Source organism: Mobula birostris, chromosome 23, assembly GCF_030028105.1.
Source record: "Mobula birostris isolate sMobBir1 chromosome 23, sMobBir1.hap1, whole genome shotgun sequence".
NCBI lineage: Eukaryota > Metazoa > Chordata > Chondrichthyes > Myliobatiformes > Myliobatidae > Mobula > Mobula birostris.
Window position 1 is genome coordinate 19,683,397 of NC_092392.1, and position 19,099 is coordinate 19,702,495.

Consider the following 19,099-nt stretch of genomic DNA (forward strand, 5'->3'; position numbering starts at 1 on the left):
TAAAGTTGAATGGCTTAACAAAATAGTAGAAACTGACACCGAAAGCTCATGAGGTCATGAACGTTCAGCTATGAGAAATATTTATGTATGATTCGGAAACTGGAGTTATCTGTTTGTATTGTCATGATGCAAAAGTTGCTGGAGAATTTGCTAGTGGAAAGAAGTGGGATGATATTTGGAAACTTGACTTTTTGGAGCATCATTTGGCAAATAAATTGCATTTGGACAGTGTACAAAAGCTCAGGCAACAGAACCCGTCATTACCTGTTACAAGAGTGCTATGCATGTTATGGTTGAGTGCAGATGAGCGACAGCGAAAACTATCAAACCCAGACAAAGTTGAGGTACAAGAATGGTCAGCTTTTGATTTCTCCGCCATTGCAGATTGTGACTTCACATTTGGCGATGAACAAGTTAATGTCTTATGGCTAAAATATCATGATTTTCTAGCTGAAACTATTGTAATAGTTAGACAGTTTAATGATTTCAGATTTTCCGTGCAAGAAAAAATTAAATCCAAACCGATTTCAAACTTTGCTCAAATGGTGGCATTTGTCCTTCAAAATGAACAGTTTTGCAACCTTGCACAGTGGATGGACATTGGGGGAACCTTTCTTGCGTCTAGTGCGGACTGTGAGCGAAGTTTTAGCCTAATGAATCAACTCAAAAACAAGCTGAGAAACCGTTTAGGTGAATGTCATTTGGATATGTTAGTGAGAATCAAAAGCTATCAATTAGATGGAAGTTCTATTAGTCTAGATAGAGTTTACAAGGAATGGGTAAATGCCAAAGACAGGAGAGAGAAAAAATAACTGAGTGACTTAAGTATGTATGTTATTTTGTTGTTATTCTGTGCAGTTTTATGTCAAATATTTTGTAAACCCTCATAAACTGTCCTATGTGTGCATTCAGTACGCACATACTTTTGTCCCAGGAAAAAAATTTGCACAACATAAGATTTTTGCGCACACTGACTACTAAAAATGAGAGGGACATTGGTTGTAACTAATCAAGCATGATGAGATGACTTGTGAAAGATTTTACAGTTGAATTGATTTGTACTGAATGACGACAGTTATTTGTGCTTTTTAGCATGCTTAACATAAAAAACAATACTCAAGGTTCATTAAAGGAGGAAATGTCTACCCTTTTAGAAAAGCTAACAAGGTGACCCATGGCCAGATCAGAAATAATTGATTAGATTGCTAATGTTCAGTGTTCAGTGAAAGAACACAAGTTATCAGAAGCAAGTTACCTGCCTGAACATGAGAGAGGGGAGAGGGAGAGAGAGAATCTTCAATATTTGCTGGAAAGTTAACAAGGTGTTTTTCTTTACAAAATATAAAATTCCCCTTCAAGACAATTTTCTTCACAAGATTAATTAAAATCTTGATGTAAGGATATAACAACCTTAAGAACAGGCAATGTCAATTATATTCCTAATTGAGTAGATACTGGACTACCCTGTAGATCAGTGTTAAAGTTCATTTCATAACATTGACAGTAAGTACATGTAAGGTGCAGAATTCTATGTCATCTGTTCCATTGTCAGATTCAGGCAGGTACAACTGGGAAATCCCTGGGATTCAAGGTACCGTGACTAATGGGGAAAAAAACTGTCATGAATTAACCTACTTATCAAGGTTGACACCTTACAACAGGAATATCCCAGATGGACCTTGTACATCCATCACTATAGATCCCCACCACCCAGGACATTACTAGCTCTTCTCATGACTTCCATCAGAAAGGAAGGAGAGGTCTGAAGATACACACTTAACATTATATGAGCAACCTCTTCTCTGCTGTCAGTTTTCTGAACGGACAATGAACCCATGAACACTGTCTCACTAGTTTTACTCTCATTTTGCACTAATTGCTTGATTTATAGACAATAGGTGCAGGAGTAGGCCATTCAGCCCTTTGAGCCAGCACCACCATTCACTATGATCATGGCTGATCCACAATCAGTACCCTTTTCCTGCCTTCTCCCCATATCCCTTCGCTCCGCTATCTTTAAGAGCTCTATCTAACTCTTTTTTGAAAGAATTCAGAGAATTGGCCTCCACTGCCTTCTGAGGCAGAGCATTCCACAGAATCACAACCCTCTGTGTGAAAGTTTTTCATCAACTCCGTTCTAAATTGTCTACCCCTTATTCTTAAACTGTGGCCTTTGGTTCTGGACTCCCCAAACATCGGGAACATGTTTCCTGCCTCTAGCGTGTCCAATCCCTTAAGAATCTTATATATTTCAATCAGATCCCCTCTCATCCTTCTAAATTCCAGTGTATACAACCCCAGTCGCTCCAATCTTTCAACATATGACAGTCCTGCCATCCCGGGAATTAACCTCGTGAACCTACGCTGCACTCACTCAATAGCCAGAGTGTCCTTCCTCAAATTTGGAGACCAAAACTATATACAATATTCCAGGTGTGGTCTCACCAGGGCCCTGTACAACTACAGAAGGACCTCTTTGCTCCTATATTCAATTCCCCTTGTTATGAAGGCCAGCATGCCATTAGCTTTCTTCACTGCCTGCTGTACCTGCATGCTTACTTTCAGTGACTGATGAGCAAGGACACCTAGATCTCGTTGTACTTCCCCTTTTCCTAACTTGACACGATTCAGATAGTAATCTGCCTTCCTGTTCTTGCCACCAAAGTGGATAACCTCACATTTATCCACATTAAACTGCATCTGCCATGCATCTGCCCACTCACCCAACCTGTCCAAGTCACCCTGCATTCTCATAACATCCTCCTCACATTTCACACTGCCACCCAGCTTTGTGTCATCTGCAAATTTGCTAATGTTACTTTTATTCCCTTCATCTAAATCATTAATGTATATTGTAAATAGCTGCAGTCCCAGCACTAAGCCTTGCGGTACCCCACTAGTCACTGCCTGCCATTCTGAAAAAGACCCATTAATCCCTACTCTTTGTTTCCTGTCTGCCAACCAATTTTCTATCCATGTCAGTACCCTACCCCCAAATACCATTTGCCCTAATTTTGCCCACTAATCTCCTATGTAGGACCTTATCAAAGGCTTTCTGAAAGTCCAGGTACACTACATCCACTGGCTTTCCCTTGTCCATTTTCATAGTTACATCATCAAAAAATTCCAGAAGATTAGTCAAGCATGATTTCCCCTTCGTAAATCCATGTTGACTGGGACCTATCCTGCCACTGCTATCCAAATATGCCACTATTACATCTTTTATAATTGATTCCAGCATCTTCCCCACCACTGATGTCAGACTAACTGGTCTATAATTGCCTGATTTCTCTCTCCCTCCTTTCTTAAAAAGTGGGATAACATCAGCTACCCTCCAATCCGCAGGAACTGATCCTGAATCTATAGAACATTGGAAAATGATTACCAATGCAGCCACGATTTCTAGAGCCACCTCCTTAAGTACCCTGGGATGCAGACCATCAGGCCCTGGGGATTTATCAACCTTCAGTCCCATCAGTTTACCCAACACCATTTCGTGCCTGATGCGTATTTCCTTCAGTTCCTCTGTTACCCTAGGTCCTCTGGCCACTATTACATCTGGGAGATTATTTGTGTCTTCCCTCGTGAAGACAGATCCAAAGTACCTGTTCAGCTCGTCTGCCATTTCCTTGTTCCCCATAATAATTTCACCCGTTTCTGTCTTCAAGGGCCCAACTTTGGTCTTAATTTTTTCCTCTTCACATACCTAAAGAGGCTTTTACTATCCTCCTATATATTTTTGGCTAGCTTACCTTCGTACCTCATCTTTTCCCCCCATATTGCCTTTTTAGTTATCTTCTGTTGCTCCTTAAAAGTCTCCCAATCCTCTGGCTTCCCACTCATCCTTGCTATGTTATACTTCCTCTCTTTTATTTTTATACTGTCCTTGACTTCCCATGTCATCCACGGTCGGCCCTTACTCCCCTTAGAACCTTGCTTCCTCTTTGGAATGAACTGATCCTGCTCCTTCTGTATTATTCCCAGAAATACCTGCCATTGTTGGTCCACTGTCATCCCTGCTAGGGTATCTTTCCAGTCAACTTTTGCCAGCTCCTCCCTCATGTGTTCATAGTCCCCTTTGTTCACTGTAATACTGACACTTTTGATCTTCCCTTCTTCCTCTCAAATTGTAGATTAAAACTTATCATATTATGGTCACTACCTCCTAATGGCTCCTTTACCTCAAGTTCCCTTATCAAATCTGGCTCATTACACAACACTAAATCCAGAATTGCCTTCTCCCTGGTAGGCTCTAATACAAGCTGCTCTGAGAATCCATCTCTGAGGCGTTCCACAAACTCCCTTTCCTGGGGTCCAGTACCAGCCTGATTTTCCCAGTCTACCTGCAGGTTAAAATCCAATTCTTAATTTTAATTTAAGATGTATTTTATATGCAGTGTATTTATTGTAATTTATAGTATTTTCATGTATTGCACTGTACTGCAGCTGCAAAACAACAAATTTCACAACATATATCAGTGATGATAAATCTGATTCTGAATAGTAAAAAGTATGAAAGCCTTTACAGAATTGTTAACAAGAATATTTGGCACTGATGCGCAGAAGGAAGTATTGGTAAAGAGGACCAAGGATTTGATCAGAGAAACAGATTTTAAGGAACCTCCTGACAAAAGATAGGATTGCGGAAGGGAGCTGGAACTTTGCGACTAATTGCTGCAGCTTCAGCTGCCAGGGTGGTGAAGGGTGGGGGGTACAGTACAGGAAACTGTGGCTGAAGCAGTGCAGAGAGAGTTGGAGTTGATTACAGAGATGGGGAGTGGCAGAACCATGGAGAGAATTGAAACAACACCAATTTTTATGAAGTATGAGCCTGCAGGTCCTGGAATCTGGAGCAACACACAAGCTGCTGGAGGGACAGGACCTAGTGCAGGGGCATAACCCAAAGCTTCGATCACCTCTGTCCCTCCACGTGAGGCTTGACCCGCTGAAATTTTAAAAATGATTTCCTGATCAGTTGGGATCTGGCGTAGATCAAGGCTGATTGATGAGTAGTACTTAATGTTATATGTAGGCAGTGGTTTGGGGTAACTTGAGTAGTGGAGAACTGAAGTCCGACCAGTAATTGAAATTGTCAAAGATTGGGATAATAAAAATGCGATTGGGAGTTTCCACACAGGTGGTCTGAAGAAATCAATGTTAGAGGCAGAAATTGCTGGTTTTATTGATGATGCAGATGACCTTTTCTCTAGGTCAGTTAGAATAATCAAAAGTAGGACAAGAATGATGTGGTTTTCAAGTAAAACAAAACGGTGCCTTCTGAGTAATTATCAAATATGTATTGTAGTATACATTTCTCTTTGCATGTGTAAGCACTTCAAAACTTAAAAAGATCCATGTTCACTTGTGCCCCAGAAGGAAGAAATTTGGTGTCCTTGCTCAGTCTGGCATTTCAACTTGTTCTGTTGTACAAGGCAGTGGACTTGGAATGGAAAGGAGCTTGACGATTCCAAAAGAGGATCCATTGAGTTTGTTGAAAATTATTCAATGTTTTCATTACAATGTTTTAATTCAATTTTAGTCAAGTCTGTGGTCAATCATCATTCTGAGGAACATAGGACTATGTTTATGGGAGACATGAGGGGGATCTTCTTTAGTCATATGGTAGTGAGAATGTGGAATGACCTGCCAGTGCGGATTTGATTTTAACATTGAAGTGAAATTTGGATAAATGCATGGATGGGAGGGGTATGGAGGGATAGGTCCAGGTGCATGTCAGTGAGGCTTGGCAGAATAATAGTTTGGCACAGACTAGATGGGTTATTGCCTCCATCTCCAGGTGAATTAGATATTGGCAGTAAATGCTGGTTTTGCCTTCACATCCACCTCCCATGAAATGAATCAAACTAAAGTTGCCAGACCAGCATCTAGAAGCCTGGTCATGTTGATCCAGCAGCATGTTTAGATCAAACCTTGGAAGCTATGGAATTTGAAGTAATTAGATTCGGAGTTAAAATGCTTGTATCAATGGTAACTGTGAAACTATCAGATTATTATATTAAAAAAATCAAAGTTTCTCATGTCCTTCTGGGAAGCAAACCTGCCTCTTTAATCTGATGGGGTCTGAATGCCAAGGGTGATGGTAGAGGCAGATACATTGGGGGCATTTAAGAAATTGTTAAGTTAGCCCATGGATGATAGAACAATAGTGGGCTATGTGGAAGGGAAGGTTTAGATTTATCTTGGAGTAGGTTAATGGGTTGGGACAACATCGTAGGTCAAAGTGACTGTACTGTACTGTTCTAAGTATGTGACTCCAGACCCACCACTGGGTTCGCTCTAACTGGCGGAACAGGGTGTTTACTGTTAAAGGAATAAACATTCTTAATCTGCGAACAAATAAACAAGGGTCTGCATTTGTTCATAGACTGCATAATATTGTAACTTCGGCATTAGTGCAAAATTATCTCCTTCTCCTTCCATGCTTGCAGATAATAATGTAAATCTGGAATTGGTTCTGTCCATGACTGTTGCTTCTGAGGAATTTTGTAGTTTTGTTACTGAGTCAAGTAAACCCTCTTGTGGAATGGTTTCTACAAGAATGTACTTGCTGCTTCAGAATAGTGACCCGTTTGTCGTCATGACAATTTTATGTATCATTTCCACTGAGTTATTTTACTTTTTCTTTTAAATTCCTTCAAATTTGCATTGCCTTTTCTTAACTATTTATTTAGTTGTTAAAGATTGTTTCTGTGTTAGGGTTCTCATCTTTATTGTTAAATAAAGATGATAAAGGTAGAGGAGCCTGAAGACACACACTCAACGTTTTAGGAACAGCTTCTTCCCCTCTGCCATCAGATTTCTGACTGGGGTCAATGAACCTATGAATATTATCTCACTATTTTTGCTCTCTTTTTGTGCTAATTTAAAAAAATTAAATATATAGTACGTGCGTGCACACATGCACTTATTGTAATTTATAGTGTATTTTATTTATTGCACTGTACATGCAAAACATTGTATGCCATTGGTACTAACTCTCATACTGATTCCAAAGTGGAATATCTTAAGCTCTGCTGATTAGAATGAGGAGACTCTCTGTAATAGGTACAGCAATACCAGTTAAGTAATACTGAGTATAAACTGATATAAAATAGCCTACTGCTGACAGGTGCCTTGACAAAAGAAGTATAAAATTAAACATGAAATGTTAGAACTACTTGCACTAAAATTATTCTGTTTCTTGGTGCAGCAACGAACTGGTGAGTCAGTCAAAGTTCACCAATTAGATGTGGCGATTCCACTCCAGCTGAAGAGCCAATTGAAAAAAGGACCCCCTCCCCAGGGAGGGGGAGAAGGGGACTCTGAAAACTCGGAAACCATGCAGTTTGTAATGCTTACCAGAAGGGGCAACAAACAACAGGTACGGTATATGTTAATAATGCTTGTGTAGCAGTGTGTTTGGGTGTGGTGTTATGTTGCACACTGAACTGAACCAGGCTTGGTGTTTCGCTGTCCTTTATAATCCTAGGGAACCCAATTTACCTAATTCACTGCACTCCAGTAATACTGATTGCATTATCCTTTGTTTTTCTTTATCTTTAATTTTGCTGCTGTGTTCTTGGCATTGCCAGCAGTTTATTTTGCATGTTTTCATTTAATCTGTGGAAAAATAAATAGACCTGGTGTGTCCAATTAATTTTAAAGTATAAGCATCACTTTTTAAATGGATATGTAAATTGATTTATTATTGTCACATGCACAGAGAAAAACATAGTTTTACATGCCATTGATGCAAATCAGTTCATCACATCATTGTACAAAGGAAAACAATAACAGAATGCTGAATATACTGTTAGAGTTGCAGAGAGAGTGCGCAGGTAGCCAATAAAGTACAAGGGCCATAATGAGGTAGATTGTGAAGTGGAGAGTCCATCTTGACATACTGGGGACTGTTCGTTTGTCTTATTACAACAGAATGGAAGCTATCCCTGAGATTGGTGGTACAGAGGACCTAACAGCATGGAAATAAATCAAAATTAATACTTCAAAAGAAATGTAAAAATCAAAAGCTTGGAAGGAACATGTTTTGACCAACCATAGATCTTGCAACAGGTTCCTTTTTTGCTGGATTCAGTTTATGCTGAACAGAATCCATGCTTTTGATAGTCTATCTAGGAGGTGAAGGGCTTCCATTGGAGTTATAGCATAATGCAACATGGAAGCAGATCCTTTGGCCCACTAGTCCATGCTGACCACAGCATCCCTCCCTGCTGGTCCCAGTTGTCATGTTCAGCCCATAACCCTCTGTGTTTATCCAAATTTACCCACCTTAACCACTTCCCCTTTCTGCTCATTCCAGTACCCACTACGCTCTGTGTGTAAATAGAAAAAGGTTACCTCTCCTGTCTCTTTTAAAAATTTCCCCCCTTGTATCTTTGCCCTTCAGTTTGGGACTCCCCAACCCAGCGGAAAATACTATGACTATCCACCTTATCCATACCCCTCATGATTTTGTAAACTTCTGGGGTTATCCCTCATTCTCCTACACTGCAGGGAATAAAGGTCCAGTGTGGCCAACTTCTCCCTATAACCTAGTCCAGGCAGCATCTTTGTCAATCTCTTCTGCACCTTTTTAGTTTAATGATGGTTTTCTTACAACAGGATAATCAGAACCCTACACAATGTCACTCACCCCATCTGACTTTCTTCCAGTTCAAACTCTGAATCTACTGCTGCGCTAGCACAGTTTAAACATTTTTTTTTCAGATTTCTTGTTCAGTATTATTGCCAGTGCTTTATCCCCATATGAATCACCCCTCAAAAATCTTGACACCTCCTGCATGATATGTTTAATGTAGAGGAAACAGTTGAGGCATATTAACATTTAAAAGGTACATAGATTGTAATGGTGTCGAGGGATACAAGACCATAAGACCACAGGAGCAGAATAAGGCCATTCTGCCCTCAAGTCTGCACTGCCAAGCAATCCCGGCTGTTTTATTTTCCCTCTCAGCCCCATTCTCCTGCCTTCTCCCCATAATCTTTTGAGACCCTGGCTGATCAAAAACCTATCAACCTTCACTTTAAATATACCCAATATGGGTCTAACTAAGATAGGCATTTTGGCCCACATGGGATGGTTGGGCCAAAGAGCCTGATTCCCTGTTTTAGGATATTTTTCTCCTTTAACAGTGCTATATAAATGTAAGTCTCCCATCCAGGTTACAGAATCTAAGATAGTCTGCTCTTGCTGATAAATGAGACCCGTAAGAGCGCAAATTGCCCTGGAATCTCTTCTACGCTACTACCATGTTGTGCCACTTATGTGCCTCAGTTACTGGAAGTTATAACCTGTCCTGTGAACTGTACATAGACACCGTGACCTTCCCTCACTTTTATTCTACTGCTTTGGTTGTATACACAATCGTATTTCATTATGTTTCACTTATTACAATAGTTAGACATCTTCTTTATGCAGCATTTTCCTAAGCTTCTTGTATTTGTGAATCTTCTTCACAAAGTAGATGATATAAAACCATTTTTTTGTAAGGCTGAGTAATACACACAAAACGTTTCACCCATCATCTGCCATCTTGTACTTCTTCCCTACCCCTAACTTATTTTGCCATCAGATTTCAAAGGTACAATTTAATGTCAGAGAAATGTATGCAACATACATCCTGAAATGCTTTTTCTTTGCAACCATCCTTGAAAACAGAGGAGTGCCCCAAAGAATGAACAACAGTTAAATGTTAGATCCCCAAAGTACCCCCCCAGCTCCCCCCTCCCAAGCGTAAACAGCAGCAAGCAACAATCTCCCCCTCTCCCCACCAGCAAAAAAAGGCATCAGCACCGCCATCGAGCACTCAAGCTTGAGCAAAGCAACAGCAAAGACACAGACTTGCAGTGACCCCAAAGACTTCATGTTTCACCCGGTATTCAACGTACCACGGGTTCTCTCTCTCCCTAATAAGGGAGAAAGAGGTGTCTCCATTTTCCCAGCAAGTGGGGAGACATAACAAACAACTTGCTGATTTACGATGTTAAAAGTCTGCCACGTCACAGATATCCCGACTCCCCCGACGACACACGGGTCTCCTGTCGTGACACTGACCCTTAATCTGTCCCGTTTCCAGAGCCCCGAGGTCATAGGCTTCTGAATCTGGGATGGACTCTTAGGCCGAACCTTTGGCATGCCGAACAACAAAAGTCAGTTGTGAAACCCTGAGAATGGCTCCCATTCCTGCAAAGAACCGTAATCAGCGTGTAACTCCAGGTCAGGGTCTGCAAAAGAACCCTGAAAGGGAAAAATATGAATATTAAGGATGGAAATAGAACTGTTTTCGAAGATGCAAGCAAAGGAGGCACCGTTAGGTGCTATTAACCCTTATAAGCTCCGCCTGTATTTGACCTTCTGTGAATGGTCCATGAACACTACCTCACAATTTTCGCTCTTTTTTTGCACTGTATATTTTTTAATGTAATTTATAGTGTATTTTATGCATCACATTCTCATGTTGTCACAAAGCAACAAGTTTTGTGACGTGATAATAAGCCTGATTTTTGATTCTGGCTTCTGCCTTGTTCCTTTCCAATCCTTATGAATGGTCAACTGTTTATTTCCCCTCCATAGATGCTACCTGACCTGCTGAGCTCATCCAGTATTCTGTATGTGTAGCTCAAGATTTTCAGCACCTGCAGAATCTCTTGTGTTTTTGAAAGGCTTCAAAAAAGCATTGTGGTGGAGTCCCAATTCCCTGACCTTGTGTGTCTGAAAGAGCTGTTCAAATGTTAAATTTTTTTGATGGTTATTGCAGAATGGTGACATAGATAGGAATGTAGTGTTTACCATAGGTTAAAAATTTACCCGTTTGCACAATGTGTTTCCACTTTCAGCATGATTTACAATGACTACCTTCCATAATTACCTGCAGCATAATTTGCAGCCCCACTAAATGTCTTATAGACTGCACAGAGATTAAGTCAAAATAAACGTGAGGTTCTGCAGATGCTGGAAATCCAGAGAAACAAATACAAAATACTGCAGGAACTCTACAGGACAGGTATCTTCTCTGGAGAGGAATAAACAGTCGACATTTGGGCCAAGACCCTTCATCAGCACTTAGTAAAATCAAAGTTTAAAGCAAAATTTATTATCAAAGTACATACATATTACTGGATATGACTTTAAGATTCAGCAAAGCAGCATTCATCATCGAGGACCCCCGCCCCTACCATCCAGGCCTGCTCTCTTCTCACTACTGTCAGGAAGGAGATACAGAAACATACCACCTGGTTCAGGAGCAGTTGTTACTCCTCAACCATATGCCTAGAGGGGCTAACTTCATTCACCCCATCACTGAACTGTTCCTACAACATATGGACCCATTTTCAAGCACTGTTCATCTCGTGTTCCTGATATTATTTGCTTGCTTATTTTTTCCCCTTTGTTTTTGTATTTGCACAGTTTGTTGTGTTTTACATATTGGTTGTTTGTCCGTCCTGTTGGGTGTGGTCTTTTATTGATTCTATTATGTATCTTGTGCTTACTGTGAATGCCCCCAAGATGATGAATCTCAGGGTTGTGTATGCTGACATACGTACTTTGCAATAAATATACTTTGAACTTGAATTTTCTTGCAGGCGTTTACAGGAAAATAAAGAAATACAATAGAATTTATGAAAAACAGTGTATATAAAGACTGACAAATTTGGAATTGAGAACAGATTTTAAAAGCAAAATTGATGGTATCCTGGAAAATACTTCAGACCGTTTGTATGTCTGTTCTTATCAGTTGACAATCTAGTTAAGGTTTGTCCAAAATTTGTGTTTTGTGTGCTGAAGCCTGTTAAGATTGTGCTTTAATAGTTGGGTTTGTGGGATCTGAGCAATGAAGCCATGCTTTGTTCTGAAGGACCTTTTTGGTGTTTTCTCAAAGGGCGGCTTCTTTTGGCACCTCTGAGTAAGTTCCTTTTAAATACAGATTCTTCTGGTTTGACAGATTCCAAAGTTTTGAGGCCATAGACTACTTATAATTTGTTTTAACACAAACAAAAAAAAACACAAGGGTTCTTTTGAGAGCATTAGAGAAAGCTCTTCAGAAGGTACTTATAGCCGACTGCAGGAAAATATGGAGTAGACTAATGAGGTAGAGCCAATTCTTTGGTTTCACTGTGGAAACTTAAATAGCACTCAAGATAATAGAACATACAAACAGTTCACCTTGTACAGTTTTAGAGCTGTTGTCCCTGTATACAACAGCAACAATACTTTGAGATCGTTTAATGTTGGCTAGGCTAGATCTTTTTTCCTTGGAACATAGGAGAATGATGGGGGGTGGGGGGACAATCTTATAGAAATATTTATAACTGTGAGAGGCATAGATAATGATGATGGTAACAGTCTTTTCCCCAGGGTAGGGAAGTCTAAACTGAAGGGACATCATCTTATTATGAGAGGAACGAGATTTGCAAGAGACCCAAGGAGCATCCTTTTCATGCAGAAGGTGGTGAGTGTATGGAGCTAGTTGCCAGAGTTAGTATTTGAGGCAGGTACATTAGTATGACTTAAGAAGCACTTAGATAGGTACATAGTGGAGCAAGGCTTGGAGAAATGTGGACTGAACACAGGAAACTGGGACCAGCTTGATGAACACTGTGGTTGGTATGGACTATTTGGGTTAAAGGGCTTGTGTCCTTGCTGTCTTGCTCTTTGACACAAACATTTCTAGACACATTACCAAACAAAGTCAAAGCCAAGCCATTTAAAGGAACATCAGGGGAGGGAACTGAAAACTCAGAAGTAAAATCAAGAAAAAAATTTATATTTCTGGGGGGGGGGGGGAAGGTGTGGGTAGAAAAATCTCAAGCAGATCTTTTGCAGTTGAAGACACTTGAGATTGTAATAGTTTGATTTAAATTTGGATACAAGAAACAGGCCAGAATTGGCGTGGCTTGTGGAGTCAGAAAACTTATGACACATAGAGGCCATTTGATGTGCTATTCTGCTGATAAAGGACTGCCCAGCTAGTCCTACCTCCAGTACCCACCTGGGTACTCTCTAAAAGTTGTGCAAGTTTCTGCCTCCAATAGTAAATCCCTTGGCCATTAAAGCAAATCTTAAATACCTTTCTCAGCCACCTTATCCAGCTTTCCTGCTACCTTCAAGGAGCTCTCTTCCACTAGACTTCATTGACTTTCTGTTTATTGTGCATTTCCTTGTTGAGCCTGTACATTGCCCCACTCTTCTTGTTTAAATTCCATTCCAAATTTTTCTGCTCCATTTGTTTTCAGGCCACCTCCTTTCTCCTGAATTTCAGATTCAGATTTATTTATTATATGTACTTAAAAACAGAGTGAAATGTCTCATTTACGTTAGCAACCAACACACCCAATGATGTAAACAACAGGAATTCTGCAGATGCTGGAAATTCAAGCAACACACATCAAAGTTGCTGGTGAACGCAGCAGGCCAGGCAGCATCTCTAGGAAAAGGTACAGTCAACGTTTCAGGCCGAGACCCTTCGTCAGGACTGGCGAAACGTCGACTGTACCTCTTCCTAGAGATGCTGCCTGGCCTGCTGTGTTCACCAGCAACTTTGATGTGTGTTGCTTCACCCAAGGATGTGCTGGGAACCGCCCACAAGTGTCGCCAGCATAGCACATCCACAATGCTCAGCAGAAACAGCAAAACAAAAGCACAAGTGATCCTGCTGGAAATCCAGAGCAATACACACAAAACGCTGGAGCAACTCAGCAGGTCAGGCAGCATCCATGGAAGTTAATTAAAGGTTGACTTTTTGGACTGGACCCTTCAGCAGGCAGGACAGCAAAACAAGCCCCTTTTCAAACCTTACCATCCATCCACTCTCCCAATCGCTAACTCGCAGACTGCCTCTGGGCCTCCAGTCCTTCAGTCCTTGTCCCTAGACTCTTAGATTCAGGAAAAATAGCTTTTCTCCTTGCTGTCAACCATGAACACATTTTGTATCATCTCTACCTACCTATACTGCCTACACCTGAGTCTAAATCATCAGGTTCACATAAAAAGCAAAGGGAAGCGTATCCCAGAGGGTTTTATGGCCATTGATAATCAGGGGCAAAGAGGGATGAGGACATGGGCGAGATCTGAATACACGGTTGAGCACCTTAAAATGAAGGCATTGCTTAATCTGATGCAAACACAGGAATGTGAATTGGCATGAATTTGGATAACGTTGAAACATTTCAATATCTCGATGAGCCGAATGATGGAACGTGATCAAGATACTACTACAGCAGTTTAGTATATGTCCATTGAGAAATGGAGGAGCAGGAGGCCTCTCACCCCCTCTGTCAACTACCTCAGTCATGCACTACACTGTAAACACTTTAAATCATTTTTAATAATGCTATTTGCATGCTGGTATTTATTATTCCATATCTGTACCCTAACATTAATTTTATATAATTCTTTATAATTGTTGAATATTGTTTTATTTTGCACATTACGCCAACACACCACAGCAAATTCCTTGTAAACCTACAGTATATGGCAAATCAAGTTGAGCCATCATCCTTCATGGCAGTGGCCAGATGGATTCGATGGATGTAGAAGGAGCACAGGAAACTTTGTTTTTTATACTTGAGGTATTGATAGGATTTTTGTCAGCAGTGGGAGCAGTGATGTTGGAAATATGCAGTTCTGGTGATACTGTACGTTTGAAATCCAAATCGTGGGATTAAATGCAGCGGCAAGGATGGATAGGATGTGGCTCAGTTTTACAAGGTTGCCAGGAGAGGATTGTCATGATGACCAAAAATGATTGTGCTCGTCTTATGAAGACACAATAGACTGCAGATGCTGGAGGAACTCCAAGTCAGGCAGTATCTATGGAGGGAAATAGTCAATGTTTCAAGTTGAGAGCTGTCATGTGCACTGAATGTAGAGGGGAGAAGGCCAGTAGAAAAAGATGGAGGAGTCGAGGTCTGGCCCCAGTTCTTGCTCCTACCCTACTCCTCACCTTTCGATAGTACTAATCTGTCTTGTAGCCCAGATTAAGGGTCTTGACCCAGAACGTCAACTGTCTATTTCCCCCCAGGTTTGTATCTGACCTGGTGAGTTGAAGCCTTCTAGCTGGAGGACTATCCATGTGGGTGGGAGGGAGGAAAGGGGTTTGTTTTGCTGTTGTTTTTCTGTTTTGTTATGTTCTGTTAAGCATTGCTATGTTGGCTCTAAAAATATGTGGCAACACTTGCGAGCTGCATTCAGCACATCACTAGATGTGTTGGTTGTTAATACAAACAACTCACTTTGCAGAATGTGAGTTCCTCCAGCAGATTGTTTGTGGTTTTGGTCTTGTGTTGAGTTGGAGGAAATTTCAGTCTTGGAAGAGTGGAGGAGCCGGTAAAATGGTTGAGCAGTAAACCTGGGTCATGTCAGTGTGCAAGTGCAAACAGGTGCTGCATTTTCAAATCAAAAGTCAAAGGAAGCAAGGGAAGTCGAGGGAACACACACCAGTCCTCATCAAGAGGTCAACAGTGGAAACGAGCAGTTTCCAGTTCCTGGGTTTCAACATCTCTGAAGAGGGCCGGCTGGTGGCGCAATGATATCGGTGCCGGACCCGGGAGCGGAGGTTCCCGGGTTAGAAACCAGTCGGGTCCGCTCCTGCGTACGCTTTCCATCTGTGCCGTGTTGAGTGTCGAGATCGAAACTCGACGTCGTAAAATACAGGGGAAAAATACTGCGAAAATGTCTGTGTGAGGAGTGGCGCGCCACACGGTCTCTCTCTTGCTCCACGCCTTGTAAAAGCCATGAAAAAAAGACATCATCACAGACGCACACGCAGATGCACACGCACAGACTCACGTGCACGCAGGCACACGTCAAAAAGAAAACATCCCTGAAGATCTGTCCTAGGCCCAACTTATTGATGTAATTACAGCGAAGGTACGACAATGGCTATATTTCATTGGGAGTTTGAGGAGATTTGGTACATCATCAAAGATCCTGGAAAATTTCTACAGATGTACTGTGGAGAGCATTCTAACTGGTTGCATCACTGACTGGTATGAAGGATCGGAAAAAGCTGCAGAAAGTTGTAAACTCAGCCAACTCTATCATGGGCACTAGTTTCCCTAGATTCTAGGACACCTTCAAAAGGTGGCATCTATCATTAAGGACCTCCGTCACCCAGGACATACCCTCTTCTCGTTGCTGCCATCAAGGAGGATGTACAGGAGCTTGAAGACACATACTCAGTGTTTCACAAATGGCTCCTACCCGGATTTGTGAACATACAATGAACCCATCTACAATTACTCTCTATTTTTTGCTCTCTTTTTGCACTATTTAATTTAATTTTTAAATATATATTACTTATTGTAATTAATGGGTTTTATTATTATGTATGACAGTGTACTGCTGCCACAAAGCAGTTTCACAACATCAACCTGTGATATTAAAGCTGATTTTAAATATACAAAGTCAGGACTTGGGGTAGATCAGAGAGAGAAACAAATGCTGTGTTAGGCTTACATGGAAGAGCAGTGCTTATTTTCTGGCTACAGCAAGATAAGCAAGACTCAAACTTTTATTTTTAAAGCAGTGTAAGATTAAAGTTAGCTTTGTTTGTCACATGTAGAAACGTCTGTACATCGAAATATACAGTGCAATGTGTCATTTGTGTCAATGACCAACACAGTCTGAGGATGTGCTGGGGGCAGCCCACAAGTATCACCACGCTTCCAGTGTCAACATAGCATGCCCACAACTCATTAACCCTTACCTTACCTATACATCGTGAAATTGAGCAGGCCAGGCAGCATCTATAGGAAGAAGTACAGTCGACGTTTCAGGCCGAGACCCTTCATCAGGAGTCCTGATGAAGGGTCTCGGTCCGAAACGTCAACTCAACTTCTTCCTGTAGATGCTGCCTGGCCTGCTGCGTTCCACCAGCACTTTGTGTGTGTTGCTTGAATTTCCAGCATCAGCAGATTTCCTTGTGTTTGCGTTGTGGGATTGATGGCTTTGTGGCAAAGTTTGCAGATGATACGAAGATAGGTGGAGGAGTAGGTAGTGCTGAGGAAGGAATGCAATTGCAGCAGGACTTGAACAAATTGGAAGAATAGGCAACAAAGTGGCAGATGGAGTACAGTGTTGGGAAAGGAACAATAGTGTGGACTGGTATATAATTAGGGAGAAGGTTCAAACATCACTTGGGCGTCCTCGTGCAAGACTCCCAGAAGGTTAATTTACAGATTGAGTCTTTGGTAAAGATGGCAAATGCAATGTTGGCATTTATTTCAAGGGAAATAGAATATAAAAGTAAGGATATAATGCCGAGTCTTAATAAGACACTTGTCAGGTTGCACTTGGAGTATTGTCAACAGTTTTGAGCCACATATCTCAGAAAGGATATGTTGTCATTGGAGTGAGTCCAGAGAAGGTTCACAAGGATTATTCTGGGAATGAAGGGGTTAACATATGAGGAATGTTTGGCAGCTTTGGGCCTGTACTCACTGGAACTTAGAAGTATATGGAGGGATCTCATGAAACCTACTGAATGTTGAAAGGACTAGATAGGGTGGATGTGTTGAGGATATTTCTTATGGCGGGGGTATCCAGAACTAGAGGGCTCAGCCTCAAAATTGAGGGGAGACCTTTTAGAACAGAGGAAAGAAGGATTTTTTTTTAGCCAGAGAGCAATGAATCTGTTTAATGCTCTGCCACAGACTGTAGTGGAGGCCAAGTCTGTGGGTATAATTAAGACGGAAGTTAATCATTTCATGATCAGTCAGGGCATCAAAGGATAGGATGAGAAGGCAGTTATATGGGATTGAGTGGGATCTGGGATCAGCCATGGTGGAATGGTGGAGCAGACTCAATGGGCTGAATGGCCTGACTCTGCTCCTGTGTTTTGTGGTGCTATGGTCTTTGCAATGCGGAAGGAAACCAACATGATTATGGGGAAAACATGCATACTCCTTACAGCAAGCAGCAGGAGTTAAAACGCAATCATGATTGCTGGTACTGTACTATAAATTGTTATTTGATTTTAGAGCCACCTTCCTGACACACCCTAATTACTTGGTGTCATCTTGCCTCTTAGCTCATCTTCAAAGTCTTTGTTAAATTTTAACACAAACTGCAGTTTCACTTCTTATTAATCTACCATAACCCCCACCAATTTCTATTTGGTTCTATTGACCAGCAGTGGAGCAACATGATAGGCATTTTTCACACATTAAAGGAATTGTATAAGCACAGCTTGCCTCAAATGATAAGGCTGCAAACAGTAATTTCATCTTGCAAAATCATGGAGGCTGTTAAGTTACTGAGATAATATTTGCCATTGAATATGAAGCTGAATATTTTAGTTGCCCGTCATATCCAACAATGATAGGAGACCTGTGTGGGAGAGTCTTTTAAGCTGTTGCACTGGGGCAGTTCCACTCTCTTGACCTCAGAGGTCTGGGTCCAGTGGTACGAGTAGTCATCACAAACTGTGGTCTTGCTTGGTTGTGGTAGGTGACTGCTTCTGTACCTTGTCATGCTCTTCACTCACCACAAACCTTCATTGTTGCTGTCATTCACCCAGTGCACTGGAGATGATTTCACATGCTTGGACAGGCATATTCTTATCTCATCGGGGTATGAGGCCCGCTGATCTCCTTCATCTGGTTTAGCCTGCCTGCTGAATCGATATACCGGGGCGTGGCCACTGTTGCATGCAAACAGCTACTTAAGCAACAGGTGAGACTGGTGTATGGGGTGTCCAGGGAGGAGTAGCACCTTTGGTGAAGGGGCTTGTCGTTTCCATTCTCAGGCAGCTCACTCACTTCTTGGGCCCCACCAGACACTCAGCTGTCACCTGTGGAAGGTGAATATAGTAGTAACTATATAGCTGTCCAGAGAGGAGATGATTAGATAATCCTTCTGTCAAACATCTTTATTTGCATAGCTTATCCTTCTCACTGCACAGAGCATGTCTTAATGTAAAGTAGCATTTTTTCTTTTTCCATTTTTTACTGTTTTCAATGCACCTTAGGTTAATGAGATTAATCTGAAATCCATTTGTAGTGAACTGGACTCCACTGCTAAAGTGACTATAACTTTGTTAGACTGGTTCAGTTCAGTACGCAAAAGTGGGCTCATGAG

The 19,099-nt window shown here is 41.3% G+C and overlaps 1 protein-coding gene across 6 annotated transcripts in view; it reads left to right on the forward strand.

Moving 5' to 3' along the window:
• upf2 (UPF2 regulator of nonsense mediated mRNA decay) overlaps positions 1–19,099 on the forward strand; it is a 125,881-nt gene that overhangs the window by 71,616 nt on the left and 35,166 nt on the right. For all 6 annotated transcript variants that reach the window (XM_072241573.1, XM_072241578.1, XM_072241577.1 and 3 more), the window contains exon 21: positions 7,211–7,381. In XM_072241573.1, coding sequence (XP_072097674.1) covers positions 7,211–7,381 — 171 coding nt within the window. The remainder of the gene's footprint in view (positions 1–7,210; positions 7,382–19,099) is intronic.